Here is a 21,046-nt window from a genome sequence, read left to right as displayed (position 1 = left end):
TCTGAGTTTTGGACCACCGATGCTCCAACATATACTATGCTTTTACATGAAATCTTGTAAAATGAAACATTAAGGATGTGTTTAGTTTATATTTTTATTTTCTAAAAATTATTTTCATTTTTAAAAGATTAGAATTTTAAAAATATGTTTGATTTGATTTCTTATTTTCTGTTTTCAAGAAATAAAAACAATAAAAATACATTTTCAAAAGGAAATGTATTTTTAAATTTGTTTAAAATTACATTAATTGTCACTGCGTTTTTATTTTACCCAAAATGAGATTCCTGATTTTAACTGAAAATACTGAAAACAAGATTTTATTATTTTCAGTCTTTGGTTCGTTTGGAAAAACATTTTTCAGTGAAAATGAAAACAGAAAACAACCAAACCAAACACCCCCTAATCTTTTCAAATTCTACATCTCCCTCTCCCTGGCACCTCCCGTTGCCAACCGATCCCAAATCCAGCAGCCACCGCCGCCATGTTCTAAAGGCATGGAAGAGAGTTCTGTGTGACAGATTTGCCAGCACCCCAAGGCGTTGAGCCAACCACATGCATTGCATTCCATCATTGTTCCAAACTTCTGTTTTCTGTTGCCCTTCGCCTTATGCAAGCAACCGCCTCTTCCTTTTTTATTTTACTTTACTTATTTTGTTTGGGGGCTATGGTTTATCTGGGTACTGTTTCTAATCTAGTTTAACTTTTCTTATTTTTCTAATCTAGTTTAACTTTTCTTATTGTTTCTAATCTAGTTTAACCAGCATAAGCATCGCCTGGTTCACCCTTCACCACCCCTTTTCTGTCTCTTCCCCTCTTTCTCACTCCCACCAATACCAGGCAACAGTTGTCTCATTTTATGCAATAATGTTAACAAAAAGACGAGGGTAAAAAATGAAGCAAATAACCGATTACTCCAAAAAATTGATAATATATATGTAGAGAATAAGGAAATGCAGAAAAAGAAATGATAGAACTGAGTGAAATATACAAACTCAAATCTATAGTTGGTCATGTATTATACATAAGGTCAAGGATAATTCACCAGACCATATTGTAAAGTATAGCGATTGCCACTAGTGACTAGAGCTTGGAAAATTCAGTTAAATCTCTGCATCAAAAACCTCAAAGCAAATGATGGACCGAGCTCTTTAACTGAAACCCCTTAAGCTTGTTGAGGGAGCTGTAGCTAGCCAAAACAACAAAAACAAAATATCAACAAACACATTCCTTAAAAGGTCGTTTTAACAAATGCTCCATTTGCATTACATACTCATCTTGAAAGCATTACTGTAAAATTTGTTTTACACCATGGTTCACATGAAAAAGGATAAGGCCTACGATTCCTTTTTATTCATTTTCCCAGTTTTATAAAATGAAATTGATGAACTTTTAACATAGGAAACACTACTGAGTCAAACCACAGAACAGGTTAAGCAAAGCATATTGTTGAAATTATATGATTTTAGGCCTGTTTATAAAATCTAAAGGACTAACCCTTATTTATACTAATCATAATTCTAACTAATTAGAGGAATAAATGCACGGCAGAGGCTAAGATGAAAAACGAGGCAGTCAGAATGAAGAGTACAAGCAAAAGAGGGTCACACTTGCATGAAGGAATACAGCTAAAGCAAGAGAAAATGCCTTAAGATGCCAAAAGGTTGACACATGAGAAGATTAATTTGACGGAAGAACCATAAAATTAAAGTATAAGTGTAGAACTCCAAATTCTAGGGAGCTTAGCAACAGTGCAGTGACAAGATAGGTCACGGAAGATGGTATCACTCAAATACCATGAAAATAGAGTTTTAGGAAAAAAGAGGGAGTAAGAGAGATGAAAGAGAATGGAACACTAATTGATATTTAACTGAGATGTATTACAATGTAGTGGTGTGTTCATAAAACCTAAAGCACAAACCCCTATTTATATGAAACATAATCTTAGCTAATTAATTAGGAAAACAAAACATGATAAGATAACGAAATATGATAAACAATCCTAAGAGATGATGAGGAAAGAAGGATAATCAAAGACTATGATATTTTCATATATACTAACACATACCTTTATCCAAGTCAAGCACAAACTTCTTTGGCTCCATTTCCTCTGAAGAGGTCCTCAATTTTCTCTTCATGAACAACAATATAAGCTCTAAAAGCTCCTCAAAAAATTCAAATGTCTATAGGGACACAGTCACGGACTGGTGGAAGATGCAGGAAGCATCCATGCAAAGCCGAGATTGGAGGGATAGATCAATGCTGGTGAGTTTATCTTTCAGAAATACGAAAATCCATTCCAGCCAAACTCGGCCTATATGCCTGCACTCCAATCAGCTAAAAGAAATTTGGAGCTGCAGCAGCCCATGATCTTGTCTTATACCACTGGCTGATTGGGTGCAGGCATGGCCCATGCCCCTCACCGGGGCCGGGCCAATCCAAAACTTGCATCAGGTGGGGGCTGATGAGACTGCAGTATCATGTACATGAAAGAGTTCAATTAGATTCAAACTTCAAAGGCAAAATGAAAAACTAAAGAATAATAAGATTGGTCTTTTATGTCAAATGCAAGTGTACTAAGAAATTTGCTTTTTTATTTTAAATATTCAATTCAATTTGTATTATTATTATTATTATTATTATTATTATTATTATTATTATTATTATATAACCATTGAAGTTTATATTTTTATATTCTATAAAGTTTCAGATGATAAGTTCAACTTCTTAAGGTTACTGTTTAGCTATAAAAATATTGTATTATTTTGAATAGAGACTTGTATTCCTCTATAACTGATCAAATGTTTCTATTACAATTTTATAGATCTTTAAAAGTTTTTTAAGTATGCCCATGCATGTATATCAATCAAATTGGCCGAATGGGAAAGGTAAATTACCTATTTATTCTATTATAGAGCTAATCTACATCTTTATATAAACTGCTATCAAATTCCTTTTATGCCTTTGAACTTCATGGAAGTTTATGCAACAAAAGCTTTACATAACACATTAGAATTGCTTGCTTTCAGTTCATGGAAGTAGTAAAAAACTTACTGTAAGCAATTAAGCCACTGATAGGGAAGCTATGGACCTTGTTAAAACATAGTATAAGACTTAAACAATCACAAAATGGAGATCTTGGTAGCTGTTTATACCTGTGCAAAGGGTTGGTGAACATGTTCATGATGGATAAATGGCATTCCAGGGCGCTGACAGGGATACTGAGATGAATGCAGATACATGGCTGATGATGAGTGTGCACCAACTTGATTAGGATTAAATGGTGGCATCATGGTCTCGGGATGTCCATATCCAATTCCAGCAGGTGCTGATTGTGCAGCCCAGGGCCCAGATATATGCTGTGGAAGAGGCCGTGGTTGGTGTTCAGCAGAAAGGTGGGGTCTGTGAGTGGATCCAAGCTGTGGAAACTCAGTCTTGTAATTCAATACTGCTGTATACATTGGCAGTATTGCATATGATCCTCCATTGAACCCAAAACCAGGATCAAATCTTTGCATATACCTGCCATGCAAGTTATAAGTAGATTATTAGGTTAATCCATACATCAAATATAACAGTTTTTATATAATTACTTGTGCAACCAGAACACTATAGTAAAATACAACACATAACTATAATCCAATGTATATGACAAACAAGAACAGAAAATCACAATTCATTGTGATCCCCAATTCCAACATCAAATCAGGTATAGATGTCCTAAAGCCAAATAAATCTCTAGATGCTTGAACATCCATTATGCAGCATTTAAACGCATACTTTATGCAAGAAATTTGAACACATTAGCCACCATTCAGAACTGTCCTTTTGGTTTAATCCCCTCAAAAACTTATTAATATATTGTCAATTGGGTAGTAGCCACTTAAACATATTTTGGGGCATTTCTAGCATAGTACTTGGAATAAGGATCACTCCTTCAGAGTATATTCCAATCACTTTCAATGGGAAAGAACTATGATACCAAACAAGTAAACCACAAATACAAAATATTGGAAAAACTCAAGAGTCTCACATCAACTAGTGATAAGGCCAAAATAGTGTAAATAAGAGGGGGAGCAACCCTCACCTCAAAAATCAGTTTTATGGGGTTGAGTTGGACCCAAACTCACATTCTAAAATGATATCAGAGCTTATCCTAAATCGGCTATTGGGCCAACCACCATATTATCCACATATCAAGCCCAATAGTGTTGGGCATGAAGGGGTGTATTAAGAAAAACCCAAGTCCACATCGACTAGTGATAAGGCCTAAATAGTTTACACAAGTAGAGAACAACCCTGACCTCAAAAGTTGGTATTGTAGAAATCACACAGATTATGTGTTTGCAGCAACTATACATATTATAGACAATCACGTGATAAATGGAGCAAGACCCAATAGGAATATGCTGAAAGAAAAATGGAAATACAAATGTGATACTTTTAAATTTTGAACATGAAATAACAAAGACATTGATAAGTTCTATGGGCTTCAGCCAACCTGCAGAAAAGTTATAATTATTTACGATTTATAATAGACACAAGCATTGTCTGGAATTAGGGATGGCAAAATGGATTCAACCCATTGGATTGGCCCATTTAAGCCGCTAAAAGAGGCAGGTTGGGCTGAATAACTCAACCCACTGATCTATTACTGATTCATTTTGAGTATTGACTACAGCCTTAGGCATTTGCTTTGTGGTTTATTGGTTCATCAAGAGTTATTTGTGGTTATGGACTTATTTGGTGCTGATGAACTAAAGTATTAATGTTTCTAGTTTTGGCCATTTAAGGTCATTGGTGGATTATTTGATGCTTCAATGCTTCAATTATTAGGATGTTTTGATGGACTAATTAATGTTATTATGGTTATGTTCGGATGGTTTATATTTTTCTGTTTTCTTATTTAGTGTCTCTAAAAGTTTGGTCTTTAACCAAGTTGAATGGCGTCATGTGGTCCATATAGCCGACTTCACCTAATGAGATAAGGCTTTGTTGTTGTTGTGGGTCAACCCATAGCTTATTTTTAAAAAAATTATGGCGAGTCAATCCAATCCAAACCAGAAACCCATCAAGAGTTGTGTTAAGATTAGATTTTTAACCCACTATCAAAATGGGTTCAACCCAATCCAACCATTTTTTATGGGTTGGGATGGATTGAGTTGGTTTGCTTTGCCACCCCCACCTGGAATATAATCACTTGCCACTACCATTTCACGATAATGCAGAAATATTTCACATTGCTGCTATAATATTTTTAGTATTAAAATAATAGCATAACAATCATTCAAATCATTCTAGGTTTGAAGAGCACTTGCAAACAGACAGGGAAATCTGAATATTTTGTTAACCAAAGCCAATTTTCATTTATTCATTCAAACAAGAGAGCATGCATAAAATCAAATCTTCAACATGACAGGTGCTAGCAAATATCCAGTAAATGCGCACAGGACAGGATATGCTTAATGTATGCTAAATGCATGTGCAAATGCCTTGGTTAGATTTTCTGTCTACACTCCATAACTACAAGATAAATGAAAATGTGATCTGAATATGAAGAAACATGCAAAAATTTATAATCACTGTACAGGTCACAAATCATTCATGCGAGCAAACTTAAACCATTTACTTTGACAAAGAGGAACAAGACAAAAAGGTCACAAAACTTAACAGACAAAGTCATGACTAACATGGTAAAAGGTGCACATACCTATCATAGTTCCTGTCATAATCAGGATCTTTGCGGTCAACCTCTCGGTCCCGAAATATAGCCACCCTATTATTTTGCCTGTACCTACCAACTGGCTCCTTCTCTATCCTACTTCTAGCCCTATTGGTATTAGTTGAAGACTCAACCAGCCCCCTACCAGAAGTGACATCAGATACAGAAGCTGATTTATCTTCCACCCGAGGAACAACCAAGGAACTATGCAATGAGTTATCCTGCTGCCTTGACTCACATTCTGGCTTCCCACCTACAGTACCATCATTATTACTTGAATTAAAAATCCTAGCTCGAGCCCTATTATATTCCTCTTTTCTCTCCTCCACACTTTTAGAGCTATTATTCTTCATTGAGTTTGAATTTGCATTGCTGAGAATCTGTGTCCACTTCTGCGGCCTCTGTTTGATTGCAACCTTCATGACAGCACTGTTTTCTGGTGATAATTTTACTGGGATGTCTGCAAGGCGGATAACTGGAAGCTTACATTCAGAGGTTTTGCGAACAATAATTCTTGACCCAGAACCATCTGGTAAACTATTATCCAGTAAAACCATTGACTGCAATGAGTAATGCTGAGCCACCCGGTGTGCGGCCAGCCTTAAATAGGATGTTGGAAGCTGCTTAAATTCAAGCTGCTGTTGAGTAGGATCACGAATAAAATTCTCAACATCTTGCTCCATCCTCAAGACTGAATTCATCAAATTAGAAGCCTTAATCAGTTGGGCAAGATATATCATTCTAAGAACATACAGCTTATTAGATCTAAACAAATAACATACAAATAATGCATGCATAAGTGCATAATAAGCCCATTAGAAAAGTTGTAAGCAAGTGCATCACATAAGAACGAACATTTAAGTGTTTTTGCATCCTATATTTTTGGGAAGGGGGTTATTAATCTCCCCCAAAAAACTCAAAATCTAGAAGGAACAGGGAGAGGCCTACGCCACAAATCCAGACATACAAAACACATGCTTCAAACTCAAAATCACTGTCGGGAAGCAGCTTGGTTAAGTTCTCGGGAGTTGGCTCCTGTGAAGTGAGGCATTCACCGTAGAGGTGAGGAATAAGGAATTATATCTATTTATGATAAGGGAGAGAGCGAGGGAGATGCATTTCAATTCAAATAAGAATCCATCACTTTAGGGACCCAAATCCTTTCAAATTGTAGCTAGACTCGAAAGTAGAGACAGCATGCTGGAATTGTTTCTCTAATCAGACCACACAAGTGGAAAATTCCACTAGCAGTGTACTTAATTGAATCCCCGATAACTTTATCAGTAATCATTACCTAAATCAACTCCTTAATGACAATTTAGGGCACTGATCGAGTCTACACACACACAACACCCCCAGAAAAAGTAATCCAAGACCTTCGGAGTCTATTATAACAAAGTAGCAATTTCTCTCTGAACAGCTTATAAATAAATCTCTTCCACCGATTCGAAGGTAAACCTACTTGAAAGCCGTTCGCGAGGGTTCTGAATGGCTTCGCGAAGGAACTGATCAACCTGATTGATGGCGTCATCGGAAACCTCGTCGCAACTGGACGAAGGAGGCGGAGGAGGAGGAGGCGGCGGCAGCGGAGCATCATCGTCATTATAATCGGCGAGACGCTGGTGAGGTTGCTTAGAATCGTTGTTGGAAAAGACCATGAGGTTCAAGCGGTTCATGGACTCGTCCAAATCAGCGACCTCCCATGACTCGGGGGCTCCGAGATCCTCTGCAGAGCCCTCCATGGAGAAACTGCAAAGAAAAGAAAGGGGATTTGTGGAGGGTTAGGGAATCGAACCTGATTCTGAAACGGTGGAGTGTTGCGTGGGAGGTTTCATGAGAAGATTCGGATTTAGGGTTAGGGTTAGGGTTAGGGAATGGGGCTTTGGGTTGGGGGCAGAGTGAATGAGAATGCGAAGAAGCTAGATAGGGTTTGGTTAATTGGTTCGACGACGACGATGGATGGATGGATGCAACTTCCTTCCTTACACTCTCTCCCACGTGTCCACCGCATCTAATACTACGCGATTTTTTTTCCATTTTATTTTTATCTATAACTATTATAAACAGACATGTTGAGAAGATTATGCACTTCAATTAACATATCAAAAGCACTTCTGTTCTGGATTATCAATTTTGTAATTGTACTACTAATTGTACCCAGTTATATCACTATTTTTTAAGCCATAATTACATCGGTACTAGATTTTATCAAAATATTTTGTAGTATATTAAGCATAGTTACATTAAAATTATAAGAAAAATAGTTAATTAAATTTTTAATCAAACGTATGTTTTCTTAAAAAATCTTAACCTTCTGAAATTTATCATCATTATTTTTTTTTAAAGTAATGATAGTGATGAAATACTATGAAACGGATAAATTCGAGTAAATATGAATATATATATATATATATATATATATATATATATATAATTATTTAAATTTAAATATTCATTTATTTAATTTGAGTATTATGTTAACATGTAGCTGAAATTTTTTCTGTTTATATTTAATAGTTTTTAAATATATTTATTTAAAACTTAAAATTAATTATTTTAAATATCTTGAAATTTTGTTTTTAATTAAAAATATATTTTCTAATTATTTTAAAATGATATTTTTAATTATTTTGAATATATTAATTTAATTACGTCATATTTTTTTAGGTTCATTGGGTGATATTATTATTATTATTATTTTTAAAAATAATTTATCTACAATAATTAGTATTTTTATTTGATAAGAACTAGTATATTTTGCAGACTTTATATATTTTAATTTAACTTTTATTAATTATTATTTATAAGTTTTACTTTTTTTAATATGTTACTATTGTCAAAAAAACAAAACTTACATACTATCTTTTCATATGTTACTAATTATTATGTTTTTCTCATAATTTTAAAAAAACCATAATTATTAAAAATTATTATTAATAATAAATACACTATTATTCTATATTCAACAATTATTTTAAATTTATGATACTCAATGGATATTTATTATCCTTTAAGGTTTGGATTTATAAAAGTAAAAATCATAATATTTATAATTGATTAATATGAAGAAAAAAACTCTATTCTTTTTCTTCTTATTTTTATTATTATTGGGTAGATATTATTATTAAATTTTAATTTTTATAAAAATTATGATATAAAGTTGTATTGAGTAAATTACTTAAAACTTTGTTAAGTTGTCTGAAGTCACAACTTCTTACCACCTTAAACCTTAATATTTTTCATGTTTTAAATGTTAAGTGCGTTTTTTTTATAAAAAAAATTATATAAAATTACATCATTTTTCTAAATCACGAATTGACTGTTACAAATCTGATTTACATGCATGAACCTGATTTTAAAAAAATATTTTTCATTAACTTCATTATAATTGTTTAAATAAATTATATAGTAAATATAATTAATTCGAGATATTTAATTTTCATTAAATATAACTTTGTCTGTTAAATTTGATTTGATCTTACCAAGGGTAGGTTATGCATGAATGTGATTTTATAAATATATTATTAACTTAATTATAATAATTAAAATTATATAATGAGTAGCATTAATATGAGCAATGTAATTTTTTGTTAAATATATTTTTTGTTAACTGTGTGCATGAATTTGATTATTAAAAGTATTTCAAATTTATGCATAAATTATATAGTAAAAGCATTAATGTGAGCAATTTAAATTTTCAATAAGTGTATTTTTTTGTGTTAAATTTGTGCATGAATATGATTTTGAAAAAATATTTTTAATTTGTGTATAATTGTATAATAAAATAGTATTAATATGTTAAATTTGATTAATATTGTAAGGTTGAACTAAAGAGAAAATCATACGCAAAAGGAATAAACAAAAAATAAGCTTTTTCCAAGAGGTTGTGAATTTGTCATTGCAAATGCATGTATTCTTGTAGATAGAATCTGTATTGCATGTAAGACTTACATATGGTTGTATCTATCTCTCTTCTTTTTTTACTATCTATATTTAGAAAGAATAAGTGACTTAGCCTAAGTAAATTTTTTATAATACGTTAAAGAGTCACAGATTAACAAAACATGGTCAGAAAATATGTTATGTCCATGCTAATTGGAGCAGACAAACAGTAATAAAATTGATATTTGACTCTTCATCAATTAACATCGCATATGTACTGATTAAAGCTTTCTTTTGATAAATGTTGAGAATATCTCATAGTTGAAAAACTCACACCTTTACCATACTTTTATCTAACCTAAAAGATAGATTATTGAGCAATATACCTATCAAAATAAAGGATAACAAATATGTTAATGTTATATAGAATTTGCTCTTTGTTAGTAAAAATATCTTACTTCTTGACTAACTTGCAAGTAGTAATTATTTGTTATTATTTGCTAACATATTGGTATATAAAAAATAGTTTTGAAAACGCAAATAAAATTATATGAATCATATTCTATCAATACTTAAATATTCATAGTAAATAAAACAAAAAAACATTTTTTATGGAATTCAAAATTTATTTTCCTTCCTTATTAGGAATAAGATTTTGTTTATCAATTTTATTTCCTTTCACACAAAAAATGAAATGGATGTCTCTTGGGGATTAGATCTATCGGATGGGACTCGTGCTCAACATTTTACGATTACTTTCAACTTCTTTTCTTTGTTTTATTTCAACTTCGAACCATTTTGCTGTAAATGAAAGAGGTGGATTTTTTAATATATTATTTGAATGAACAATTAGGTATTTGGTTTTATAATTGTATTTGGTTTCAGTTTTTGTTTTATAATTATGAGGTATGTTACCTACTTCAATTTTTTTTTGTGTGAGTTTTTTAATAACAATAAAGGTGGAGATTTATTTAATACTTTAACAGTTAGAATTTCTTTTTGTCAATAACCGTTAGAAATTAAGTCATTTAAGTATTTTTTTTTTCAGTTAAAAAACTTTGAAACTTTTAACGTTATTTTTTTTTTTTTTACTTTAGATACAAACGTAATTTTTTTTATTATATATATATATATTATTTGAACAATAGTTATAATCAATACTCATGAATTTTAAAATTTATTTATAAAAAATAATTATAATTTCATTTTTAATATAATTAGGTTCAATCATTCTTTTTTTTTTAAAAGAAAGGTCCAATCATTTCTTAAATCTATATAATTCTTTCATGTTTTTAATTATAACAGCTAGGTCCGTCAAGGATTTCAATAAAATAACTTTCAGAATTTTTTTATACCTGACTATTACAAAATTATTTAATATATAATTGATACACATTTAAGTAACTCTTATTTTTAAGATTTAAAATTCCAATTCAAATGTTATTAGTTTAACTTTAAATAGCTAATTCAAATTTAAATGCTATTTTATTTATTAATTTATTATTATTATTATTATTGACACAATAAATAAGGATTATATTTTTTTAATACTGGACTAATAAAATTTTTTATATTGATTTTAGTAATAAAAATATTATTAGTATATATAATTTTAATTATAAATTATTTTAAATTTAATTTTTATTTATTAAATATATGTTATAATATTCTTTCTTCAACAATATAATATATTATTTTTAATTATAAAATCCATATTTTTTTAATCATTATTATTCATGAAATATGAAATAAATTATTTAAATTAAAAATTAGACATGCATGTGTATATAAATTTCTTAATTTTGTCGTTAATTAATAATTAAAATAAAATATTATAATCATTTTAAAAAATCTTGTACTTAATTAATAATTGAGTAGTTTAGTTACTCATTAATGTTAAATTCGGTGAAATTCAATCAAGGATTAATTGTAACTTTATTCTAACAACAATTCAGATGAGTTGAAGTGAAATCAACAGATGTTGTCAAGTAAAAATTTTAATCCAACAACTCTAAAAACTTCAAAGGGAAGTTTATATATATAGAGAGAAAGAGAGATTGACGTGTGATTAGTACATAGGAACTAAAAATAAAGGCCATGTTCCCTAAAGAAAAAAAAAATAAAAGTCATATTTATTTTTTTACTTTCCACAAAAGAAATAAACAGTACAATTAATATTAAAAAAATATAATTAAAAGAATATAGACAAGGAATTGTTTTTTTTATAATATATTAAATTTAACACAATAAAATATGAGAGTGCATTAGAAATGCAGACACACAAATGTTGTCGGACTTATATGTCTGCTTGCTCTAAAATTGATTTAATAAGTTTATTTTATTAAAAATGTAAAATATTCTCTTTATATAGTTGTTTAGATTAAAATTATTAAATTAAAAATATTTATTAAAAATGTAAACTCATTCTCCTTTTCTTTACTTTTTTTTTCTAAAACTCAGTTTTCATTTTTTTCTTTTTTAATTGAACTCCCAAACTTATTTTAAAAAAATAATTAATTAGGTCATCAGGTTAATTCAGATGGAAAAAATAAAAATATGATAATTGAACAAATTAAATTAGCTTGGATCGGATTTGAAGTAGAATGAATCATAGTTTTACAATTTTGATGAGATAAGAGATGGGTTGTACACATAGAAACTTATTAAAATTTATAAGTAAAACATATAATTTCTTTTAGTCGTATACAGGTTAAATTTAATCTTGTACCTGAAAACTTATACAAATGGGATAAAACTTATAAAAAAAAAATTAGTTCATAATAAAATATTATTCTTTCTACTTAATTAAAACTCATTAACACAATAACACATCAATTTGTTATGTTGCTGGATGTGCAATTCAATTTTATTTTATTTTTTAGTTACATCTTTTCAAATATGTCACACCAACAACATATATATATTTAGTATTTTCAGTCCAAGCACTTTGTGCCTATTTTTTTTACCTAGTATAATAATAAATATATATAAATAATTAAAAGATTGACACCAAGATTTAATAAAATAAATAATTTAAAATTTATAATTCATGTAAGATTCAAACTTATGATTTTCAGATTATTAACATACTCTAATCAATCAATTGATCTCATAAACCAATTATATTATAAAATAATTAATGTCATTATATATAATATTAAAAATTTCTAATGTATATTTAATGTACATGTAAATTTATATAATTAATTTTATGACAATTAATTTTGGTGCATTCTTATTTAATCTTTTACAATTGTTCCACAAAACCAGAATTAAAAACCATTCAAATATGGAATTCTACTGTTCAATAAGCTCATAATGAATTTCCTAAAGAAGTAGAAGAAAAAAAAGTCTAATTTTGGTGTTTCAGGGAAATAATGGAAATTAGAAACAGAGGTTTACAAATTCAGCAAAAAAAAAAAAAAAAAGCAGAGGTTAATAAAAAAAATAGAAATCACGTGAAAAACCAGGGCAATGAAAATAAGAACAAAAAATTACAGCAGACATAATCAAATTGAATATTGGGAAAATTAAAACTAGGCAGTTTTCAATAAGTACATAAAACAATAGCCAAACAGTAACGTGATTTTTTCATGATCCGCAAGTATAATCTGCAGAAAGAATTTAGTCAAAAATCATTTACGTCATATAGTTTTTAAAAATGAAAGGACGTTCTGTTTCTTGCTGTATGGCATGCAAATGGGAGTCGCAGCATGTTTCTTGCCAAGTGATTTGCAATGGACTAAATTAATCTGCACCATTACTAACAATTTTCAAACAAATAACTTCAAGTATAATAATTTAGTTAGAACATAATCTCTTGAGACATTCCTCAGTAAAGCTCTTTTTTTATAATTTCTTAAATAGATTTCAATATACTAATTGAGAAAAATAGTTATTGATTCTCGAACGAGAAATATTATGAGTTCATAAAAAATATTTTATTCATTGTATTTTTGTTCTTTATGAACTTGAATTATGCATGAGTTATGCATATCGTTACTAAAATAAATCTATTTAATTGAATTTTTTTTATAAATCATATAAAATTTATGTGAAAAGAAATAGAGAAAAAGATGGAAAAATATATTTTATTAAGGATTATGAACACACAAAATATTAAAAAAAGACTTATTTTTCCGGTTCACATCTATTGAGTGTTTGTTCATCATTTAAAAGAGAAAAGAGATACCGGTATTATTTTATAACGCGCTTGCGTTGACAGAATAGTAAACACTAGTACCAAATTTATTCGCAGCGTGTTTGATTTTACTATTTTGGATTTGATTTAAATATGAACAAAATAATGATAAATAAATTTTAATGTAAATTAAACTAATATTTTGAGGTTTTGTCAATTTAGTACACTTACACCAATTCCTTAATTATTCAAAAAATATTACATTTGACGCTCCTCATACATTAATGTAATTGTTCAACTATTTAAAAAGCATTATCCAGTAAGGGAGGTTACTATAAACATTAAAAAAATAAAAAAAAAATGTGCAATTTCTAGAAACCTCATGGTGTCAGAATAATTTATTCTAAATTTTATTTTAGTCGATAAAATTATAAACGATTATCACTTTAATATTTGATTTTATAATAATAAAATCAACCAACTTGTACTAATTATTTTTTTAACTAATGGGGTAATTTTCCTTGAAGCTATCAAATTAGTATTATTTCAGCAAAATTTCCCAATATAAAGTAATTCATATTTATAGAATACGACCTTTTTTTTTATTATGTACTGTAAGTTATAAGTTACAGTGTTCTACAATCGTTAGAATTGTCTATACTCTATAATGATCTAAAACGGCAAAAAAATACTGCTATAGTTACTACAAATTATAAACTATACTCTATGAATATTTGGTGCAAGTGTAGGCACGTAGACAGCCTCTTTGTTTGCGATGGTGTCTTGTTCTTGCCACTCTCTTTCCAATGGACAGGACCACACTCGACATGAGAAATGATTTCGTAGTCAATTTTTATAATCATAATATAATAAGGCTTTCCCTCTGTACTTGGATACAAATCCCAATGCTCAGTTTCTGACACAACCACTTTCTTACGTGTGTTGTCCCAGAACAAGGTACTAGTACAACTTTTTGATGCTGCAAAGGTGCACAACAAACATGTCATGGTTGAGTGGCCTCAGAGAACTGAGGCCTTTGCTTCACTTGCTGCTGCCACTTAGCATCCATTGGGTAGCTGAGGAGATGACAGTTTCTGTTCTTGTTGATGTCACAACCTCTGCTTTGTGCCCTGGAGAGTCAACTTGCTCAAAAGCTATTTACATCAATGGGTTCCAACAAACGGTACCAACATGATCCTCATTATTCATGATCCCTTTTTCTTTCAGCTTTTTCTCTACCATGTTCTTTTGGGTTGGTGGGAAAATTAAGGGATAAGAGATCTGAGGCCTTGGAATCAAGTGTTCCATTTTGGCTGTGTGATTATAGTACTATTATACTATTGAATTGCAAGGATTGTCTTGGTGACATGTTCGTGAGAGCCAATTTGTCAGTTTCTTTGATGAAGCACTGCAGTATTTTATTGTAAGGTAGTGGGGAAGGTGTACCGAAATTGCGACCAATCATTGATCTTAGAGACAAGATATAGTTGGTGGAAGAAGTCACCATTCAACAAGATGTTATACAAATACGAAGAAAGGGAAAAAGAGAGATACTTTTGTCAGCTAGCTCTCCAGTCCACAACCCTATATTTATTTACATTTTTATATGTGGCAGATTCTCCACTTCCTCAATTTATTCTCTTGCTTCACTAATAATTTGGTCCATGTTCATATGGCTGATTCTTTATTTTACCAATACATGATGTCCTTCTTTGGCATATTTGGTATGTGTGTGGAATATAATGAGGAAGTGTGTTTTTTTATTTTTTAATAGAATTTTAGATTTAGTAATGTAATTTTTTCTGCAGATTGTTGGAATTTTCAAGATGGTGGTACTTCCACTACTGGGTCAGCTCTCAGATGAGTATGGCCGTAAACCCTTGCTCCTGATTACCATATCCACGGCTATATTTCCCTTTGGTATGCTCGTTGACATCAAATGCATATAAGAACTTGTAAAAATTTACCACCTCAGTATCTCTGACTAAAATCACAGCAAAACCTTTAAATTTCGTTGTTAATACTCCTTTTATTTTATTCTGCTGTGCTTTCAATTTCCTTTTGTAGTTTGTTCATAAAATTGATACCAAATTGAACTGAAGATGCATTTATTACAGATCATCTGATATGCTTTGCTGAAGTTTCTTCTGCCAAAATACTGAATTATTTCTTATTGTATTCTTCTAGACTTCATGTAGTCTACTAAGCACTAACAGCTTAATGTTGATTTGGTCACAAATGATGAGTACAGTGTCACCTTCACAAATTGAAAAAATGCATAAAAATTTGTGAAGTCAACATTTTGCTCAATCTAATGTGTTGATAATGTTAAGTTGTCCATAACAACATTATTTACTTAAAATTAGCATTTTAGTAATACCAGAAAAATTCAAAAAATAAATTGAAAGGAAAAGTGAATGCCATTTTCATCCTTTTAATTAATCTCAACGATGAAAAAATAAATGATCCATGTCAGTTTTCAAACAGATAGAAACTTGTGATGATGACTTTCTCTAATTCCATGTCAGTTTGTTTACTCATGGATTTTTTTTTTTCTCTTTTCACTGTATTCTTGTTGCAGTTTTACTTGTCTGGCATCAGTCTGAGGAATATGTCTATGCCTACTATGTGCTTCGCACAATTTCAAATATAATCAGTCAAGGGAGTATTTTCTGCATTTCTGTTGCATATGCAGTGAGATTTTTTCTTAACTAATTGAAAATAAACATAAGATGGTAAAGAATTTTATACACACCTTTTATATTTCCTCTGTCAGGCAGATGTTGTCAATGAAAGCAAAAGGGCAGCAGTATTTGGTTGGATTACTGGTCTCCTTTCTGCTTCACATGTTCTGGGGGATGTACTGGCTTGGTCTCTTCCTGAAAAGTACATTTTTGCGGTATGTCTGTGTCGTGAGTTCTACATTAATGTTCACTTGTTCAGACCATATCACATTTTTTTCATACTTCCCCTTTGATAATAAATCTTATTTACAGTTTAATGATTCCAGGTTTCAATAGTACTATTGACTTCTTGTCCTGTTTATATGAAATTCTTCCTTGTTGAAACGGTGATACCGGCTCCGAAAAATGATCGTGAGTCAGGTTGCTGGGCTAAAATTGTTGATGTTCCCCGACAAAGATATATATCTATGAGGAGAGCTGCGGAAATAGTAATTTTCAGGTTGCCTGTCATTTTTGAATGCTAAGCATTATTTAATTATCAGTATAGTTTTCTTTTGTGAAATATTGTATGTGCATGAATCATAAATACTGTGATATATTTCATTTTTCAGTCCCACTTTGAGGGGCATGGCTCTTGTGTCCTTCTTTTATGAGCTGGGAATGTCAGGCATAAGCAGTGTTTTGCTGGTAAGTTCCAATCCCCCAACTTAATGGCTTGCTATTCTTTTTATTATTTGAAGACCATATGCTGAGGCTCTGGTTATCTTGACAGTGTTGGAGATTTTAATAACCATTAAGAACCTTCTTCTTTTAGGTTAAATATTTTCGGATAGTTGTTTTTTGACCCAAGAAAACAAAAATTAGAGAGAGCCTTTTTTACCAAGTTGCAAAAAAGTGATTAATGCTAATTCTGCACTTTCAATTTAAACTATAGTTTCAGCATAAGGGTTGAATGTGTCAGTGGTTTGTGCACATTTCAAGACCAAAGAGCGTTTAAGTGAGGGAGCTTGCTCTAGATTTTACTAAAATCCATTATTTGGCCTTCTCAAGTACATTATTCTTACTTTAAATGTGTCAAACTAACATATTTTTACCCTCAACTTTGCCATTTGGACAGTATCAGCTAACATTTTTTTACTTACAACTGCATAGTTTTTGTTCATATTTCTATTTCTATTAATCTATCAATTTTTTCCACCTTTGTTTTTGTTCATATGATGCAGGCTATTATTTCTATTCTTATTTTTAGGGTTTGTATTTAATTAAAAAGTTCTTTTTTCTGATTCCATAGTTTTTTGACAGTATCACAATTCCTGTGCAGTACTATTTGAAAGCTGTTTTTGGTTTTAACAAAAATCAGTTCTCAGAACTTCTGATGATGGTGGGAATTGGTTCAATCTTTTCTCAGGTATAATATTTCCCAAAGGAATTTTCTTCCTTTAATTCCTCCATACCTAAAATTAAAGATATCTAGTTAGTAGTAACTTCATATAATTTGTAAATAAAGCTATTGGTGTTATGATTATTCTCTCCCAGGTAAAGAGTGCATGACAGAATTTTCTTATAATTAATCTAGGCTTCTCAAATGTAAGTAGAATGGAGAAATTCTTTTAAACTTGTACCAACCTGTCTTAATAATTTGACTACTTAAAGTTTCAGTCTAAAAACACCTTTCGTTTCTAATAGTGAAACAGCTTGCCAAAGCTGTAAGGTGTTAGAATTGACTGTAAGACATTATTAAGGAAGTTTTGTTTAGAGAATTCGCAATAATGTAAATACAAGAACAATAGCCTTTTGTCACTGAGTGAGGTCAACTACATGGATCATTGAATTAATGTAATTGTAAATATTACTTTATAATATTCTGAACCTGCATCCTATTACTTAATGCACATGTGAAATTTGGCTGTGCTTCAAATAAGATAGCTTAAGTTCATGTCACCATTGCCACCCCAAGAATCCTAAGTTTTTGTACCTTTTTGACTGTCAACTCATTACAGTTTGCCTTTAGCTCTTTAATCATCTTGGTCTCTTTTCTTTTTCTTTCTGAATTGTTTCCTTTTGTTTACTTATGAATCAATAACTTGCTTTCTCATTCTCATTATATACTTTCCCATTGAATTCAGAAACCTATGTACTTTTATTTGTGCAGTTAATATTCTGCTTGTCAAAAATTGTTTCTAACTTGGTGATATTCAATCAGGCTTCTATGAGTGTTTAATAAGTTTATTATGCATGGTTACTTACCCTCAGTTGGCTTCCAGATGTTGTTGCTTCCAATACTCAATCCATTGGTTGGAGAGAAAGTTATACTCTGCTCTGCCTTGCTTGCATCAATAGCATATGTAAGTTATCTTGTATTCATTCCTTTACTTTTTCCCTTGCTTCTGAAAGCAAACTTGCTGATACCATTGTGCTATTCATATTTTATTTCTATGTAGGCTTGGCTCTATGGATTAGCATGGGCACCTTGGGTACGTAAAATTGATAACTTTGTATAAGTTGTTTTAATATCAATGTTTATTTTATAACTGTTGTACTTCAAGTTCAACAGTAACACCTTATCTACAGTAAGCCTTTTAGATAACTTAAATAAAATGTTATAACTGGAGTGTGTAACCTTGTGCCATGCAGTTATTTCGTATCATACAAATTTACAGTACATATATGTCTTGTTAAAAAAATCTTACAGTTTACATTTCCTTGTTGTTAGTGATATTAAGAATTTAACTCACCAATGCAGGTACCATACTTAAGTGCCTCTTTTGGTATCATCTATGTCCTTGTGAAACCTGCCGTGAGTAATTTTCCTGATATGTGATAAAATTATTCCCCACTTTTATAGTTACAACCAGCTTTATGATCCTGATATGACTATTAATTTCTTGTCGTGCAGACTTATGCTATTATTTCAAATGCGTCAAGCTCAACCAATCAGGTTTGCTCTCCCTTTTATGTACCCAATAAGTATTTATATATTCATAAAAAAGAAATCAAGCCACATAAACATTACTGATTACACAGAATGCTGAGATGAGAAAATGCTGTACAAACAGCATTGTCCCTCACTTACAAGCAACTAACACAGAGTCTTCTCACTAATATGTCATCTCCTGCAAAATTCTCTATTAACTAATTGGATTTAAAAATTAGACTATGTCCTGTTTTGATCGGTATGGAATAATGAAAGATTTCTCAACTTTGTCTGTTCTATTATGATGCTTTTAGTTAACAAGTTATGAAATTGGGAAGTTGGGATTTGGAGTCTCTAAAGTACAGACTGAACTGGGAGAAATGAGATACAGATGCTGCAGTCATATTACCTTGTTTAGCTGACCAAGGAAATGGTGAAACTAAGAAAAACAATATGAAGCAAAAGTCTTCGAGCAAGCTTGTCAATGATGACAATATATTTCAAGTGAAATATTCTAGACTATGTGACTGAGTTTGCTGCATTGACTAAAGAATGAAAATGAGAGACGATGGCATAGCTGAAATAAGGCTTTTTTCTTTTTTCTATAAGAAAGTTAACCACAATAGTATATAATAATAAATTAACAATATCTTCCTTGGAATAATCTTTAACACATTTTATATGATCTTCTTTCTCAGAATCTTATGCTTTAATTAACTTCACTGCAGGGAAAAGCACAAACATTTATTGCTGGGACACAATCTATATCTGATTTGCTATCTCCTATTGCTATGAGTCCATTGACTTGTGAGTTGAACACTGTCTTTGCTAGATGCTTATTAGACCATTTGACAGTTCTCGATGCTGACGATATAATTAACTATTGTTTCAGCATGGTTTTTATCTAGCAATGCTCCTTTTGAATGCAAAGGTTTTAGCATTATATGTGCATCCATATGCATGGTAAGCTCTCTAAATTCCATCTTCCTTCTTCTCCCTTCTATTGTACACTCTTTCTCTCCTCTAACTTTGAAATCTTTCAATTTTTTCAGATAATTTCTCTTTGTTTTGCTTGCTTGCTGAAGCCAGCTGATACTAGTTCGAGTAATGACATAGAGGGAAGCCAAGAGACCCCGCTTCTGACTGATAATTGATTGTATCAATTGGACAAATACATTTGGCCAATCATGTATATATAGGCATCCTTGTCTCAATAATTGCTGCTCCAAATAGCCATCTTTTTCTTTATAGAATTGGCTATAGGAGAATATAAGCAGAAGTATAAGGAAAGGGTGGGAGAGAGAGAGAGCGATGGCTTCATCAGCTATATTGAACACTTAAACAAGTCAAATTAATCAATCAACACTTTCTATATATTTTGCAAGACAATAGTAAATAGCGAGATCAGTTTGTGAGATTTGAAGGGCAATACATTTATAATAATTTCGGTTAACAATTTTTATGATGAAAAACCCATATTAGGAATATTGGCCTGATTGACACTTCCCAGGCAACATCACGCAATATCTACTCACTCAAAATTCAAAAAGAGCCTTATATGTACCCCCCTATAGCTTGATTAGCTGATTCCCAAGGATTGCTAGAAATTCCCAACTTCACCCTGAATTTTCTCTTCCTTAAATCTACCTCAAATATTCCCCCCTTAAACAGTAAATTTAAACCAAAATATTAATACATACTCCTCA

At 30.8% G+C, this 21,046-nt stretch overlaps 2 protein-coding genes across 4 annotated transcripts; one reads left to right on the top strand and one right to left on the bottom strand.

Moving 5' to 3' along the window:
- Positions 1-908: 908 nt before the first annotated feature.
- Positions 909-7,716, bottom strand: LOC114371112 (R3H domain-containing protein 2-like). Of its 2 annotated transcripts, none has more exons than XM_028328529.1 (5): positions 7,182-7,716; positions 5,708-6,410; positions 3,153-3,519; positions 2,066-2,467; positions 909-1,186 (listed from the first exon to the last, which is right to left on the bottom strand). In XM_028328529.1, exons 1-4 carry the CDS (start codon positions 7,459-7,461, stop codon positions 2,417-2,419), a joined length of 1,401 nt encoding a protein of 466 aa, XP_028184330.1. In that variant the 5' UTR covers positions 7,462-7,716; the 3' UTR covers positions 909-1,186; positions 2,066-2,416. The 2 variants fall into 2 exon arrangements, with proteins under 2 accessions (XP_028184330.1, XP_028184331.1); XM_028328530.1 differs by having other exon boundaries at positions 909-1,180.
- Positions 7,717-14,507: 6,791 nt separating this feature from the next.
- LOC114369177 (hippocampus abundant transcript-like protein 1) lies at positions 14,508-20,757 on the top strand. 2 transcript variants are annotated; one of them, XM_028326368.1, is made up of 14 exons: positions 14,509-14,925; positions 15,551-15,662; positions 16,324-16,436; positions 16,519-16,641; positions 16,753-16,925; positions 17,038-17,113; positions 17,748-17,834; positions 18,691-18,771; positions 18,868-18,900; positions 19,170-19,223; positions 19,323-19,364; positions 20,069-20,147; positions 20,233-20,303; positions 20,393-20,757. In XM_028326368.1, exons 1-14 carry the CDS (start codon positions 14,719-14,721, stop codon positions 20,492-20,494), a joined length of 1,353 nt encoding a protein of 450 aa, XP_028182169.1. In that variant the 5' UTR covers positions 14,509-14,718; the 3' UTR covers positions 20,495-20,757. The 2 variants fall into 2 exon arrangements, with proteins under 2 accessions (XP_028182170.1, XP_028182169.1); XM_028326369.1 differs by lacking the exon at positions 17,748-17,834 and having other exon boundaries at positions 14,508-14,925.
- The last annotated feature ends 289 nt before the right edge of the window (positions 20,758-21,046 follow it).

Source organism: Glycine soja, chromosome 10 (genome assembly GCF_004193775.1).
Source record: "Glycine soja cultivar W05 chromosome 10, ASM419377v2, whole genome shotgun sequence".
Classification (NCBI taxonomy): domain Eukaryota; kingdom Viridiplantae; phylum Streptophyta; class Magnoliopsida; order Fabales; family Fabaceae; genus Glycine; species Glycine soja.
This window is presented reverse-complemented; position numbering and strand designations above follow the sequence as displayed.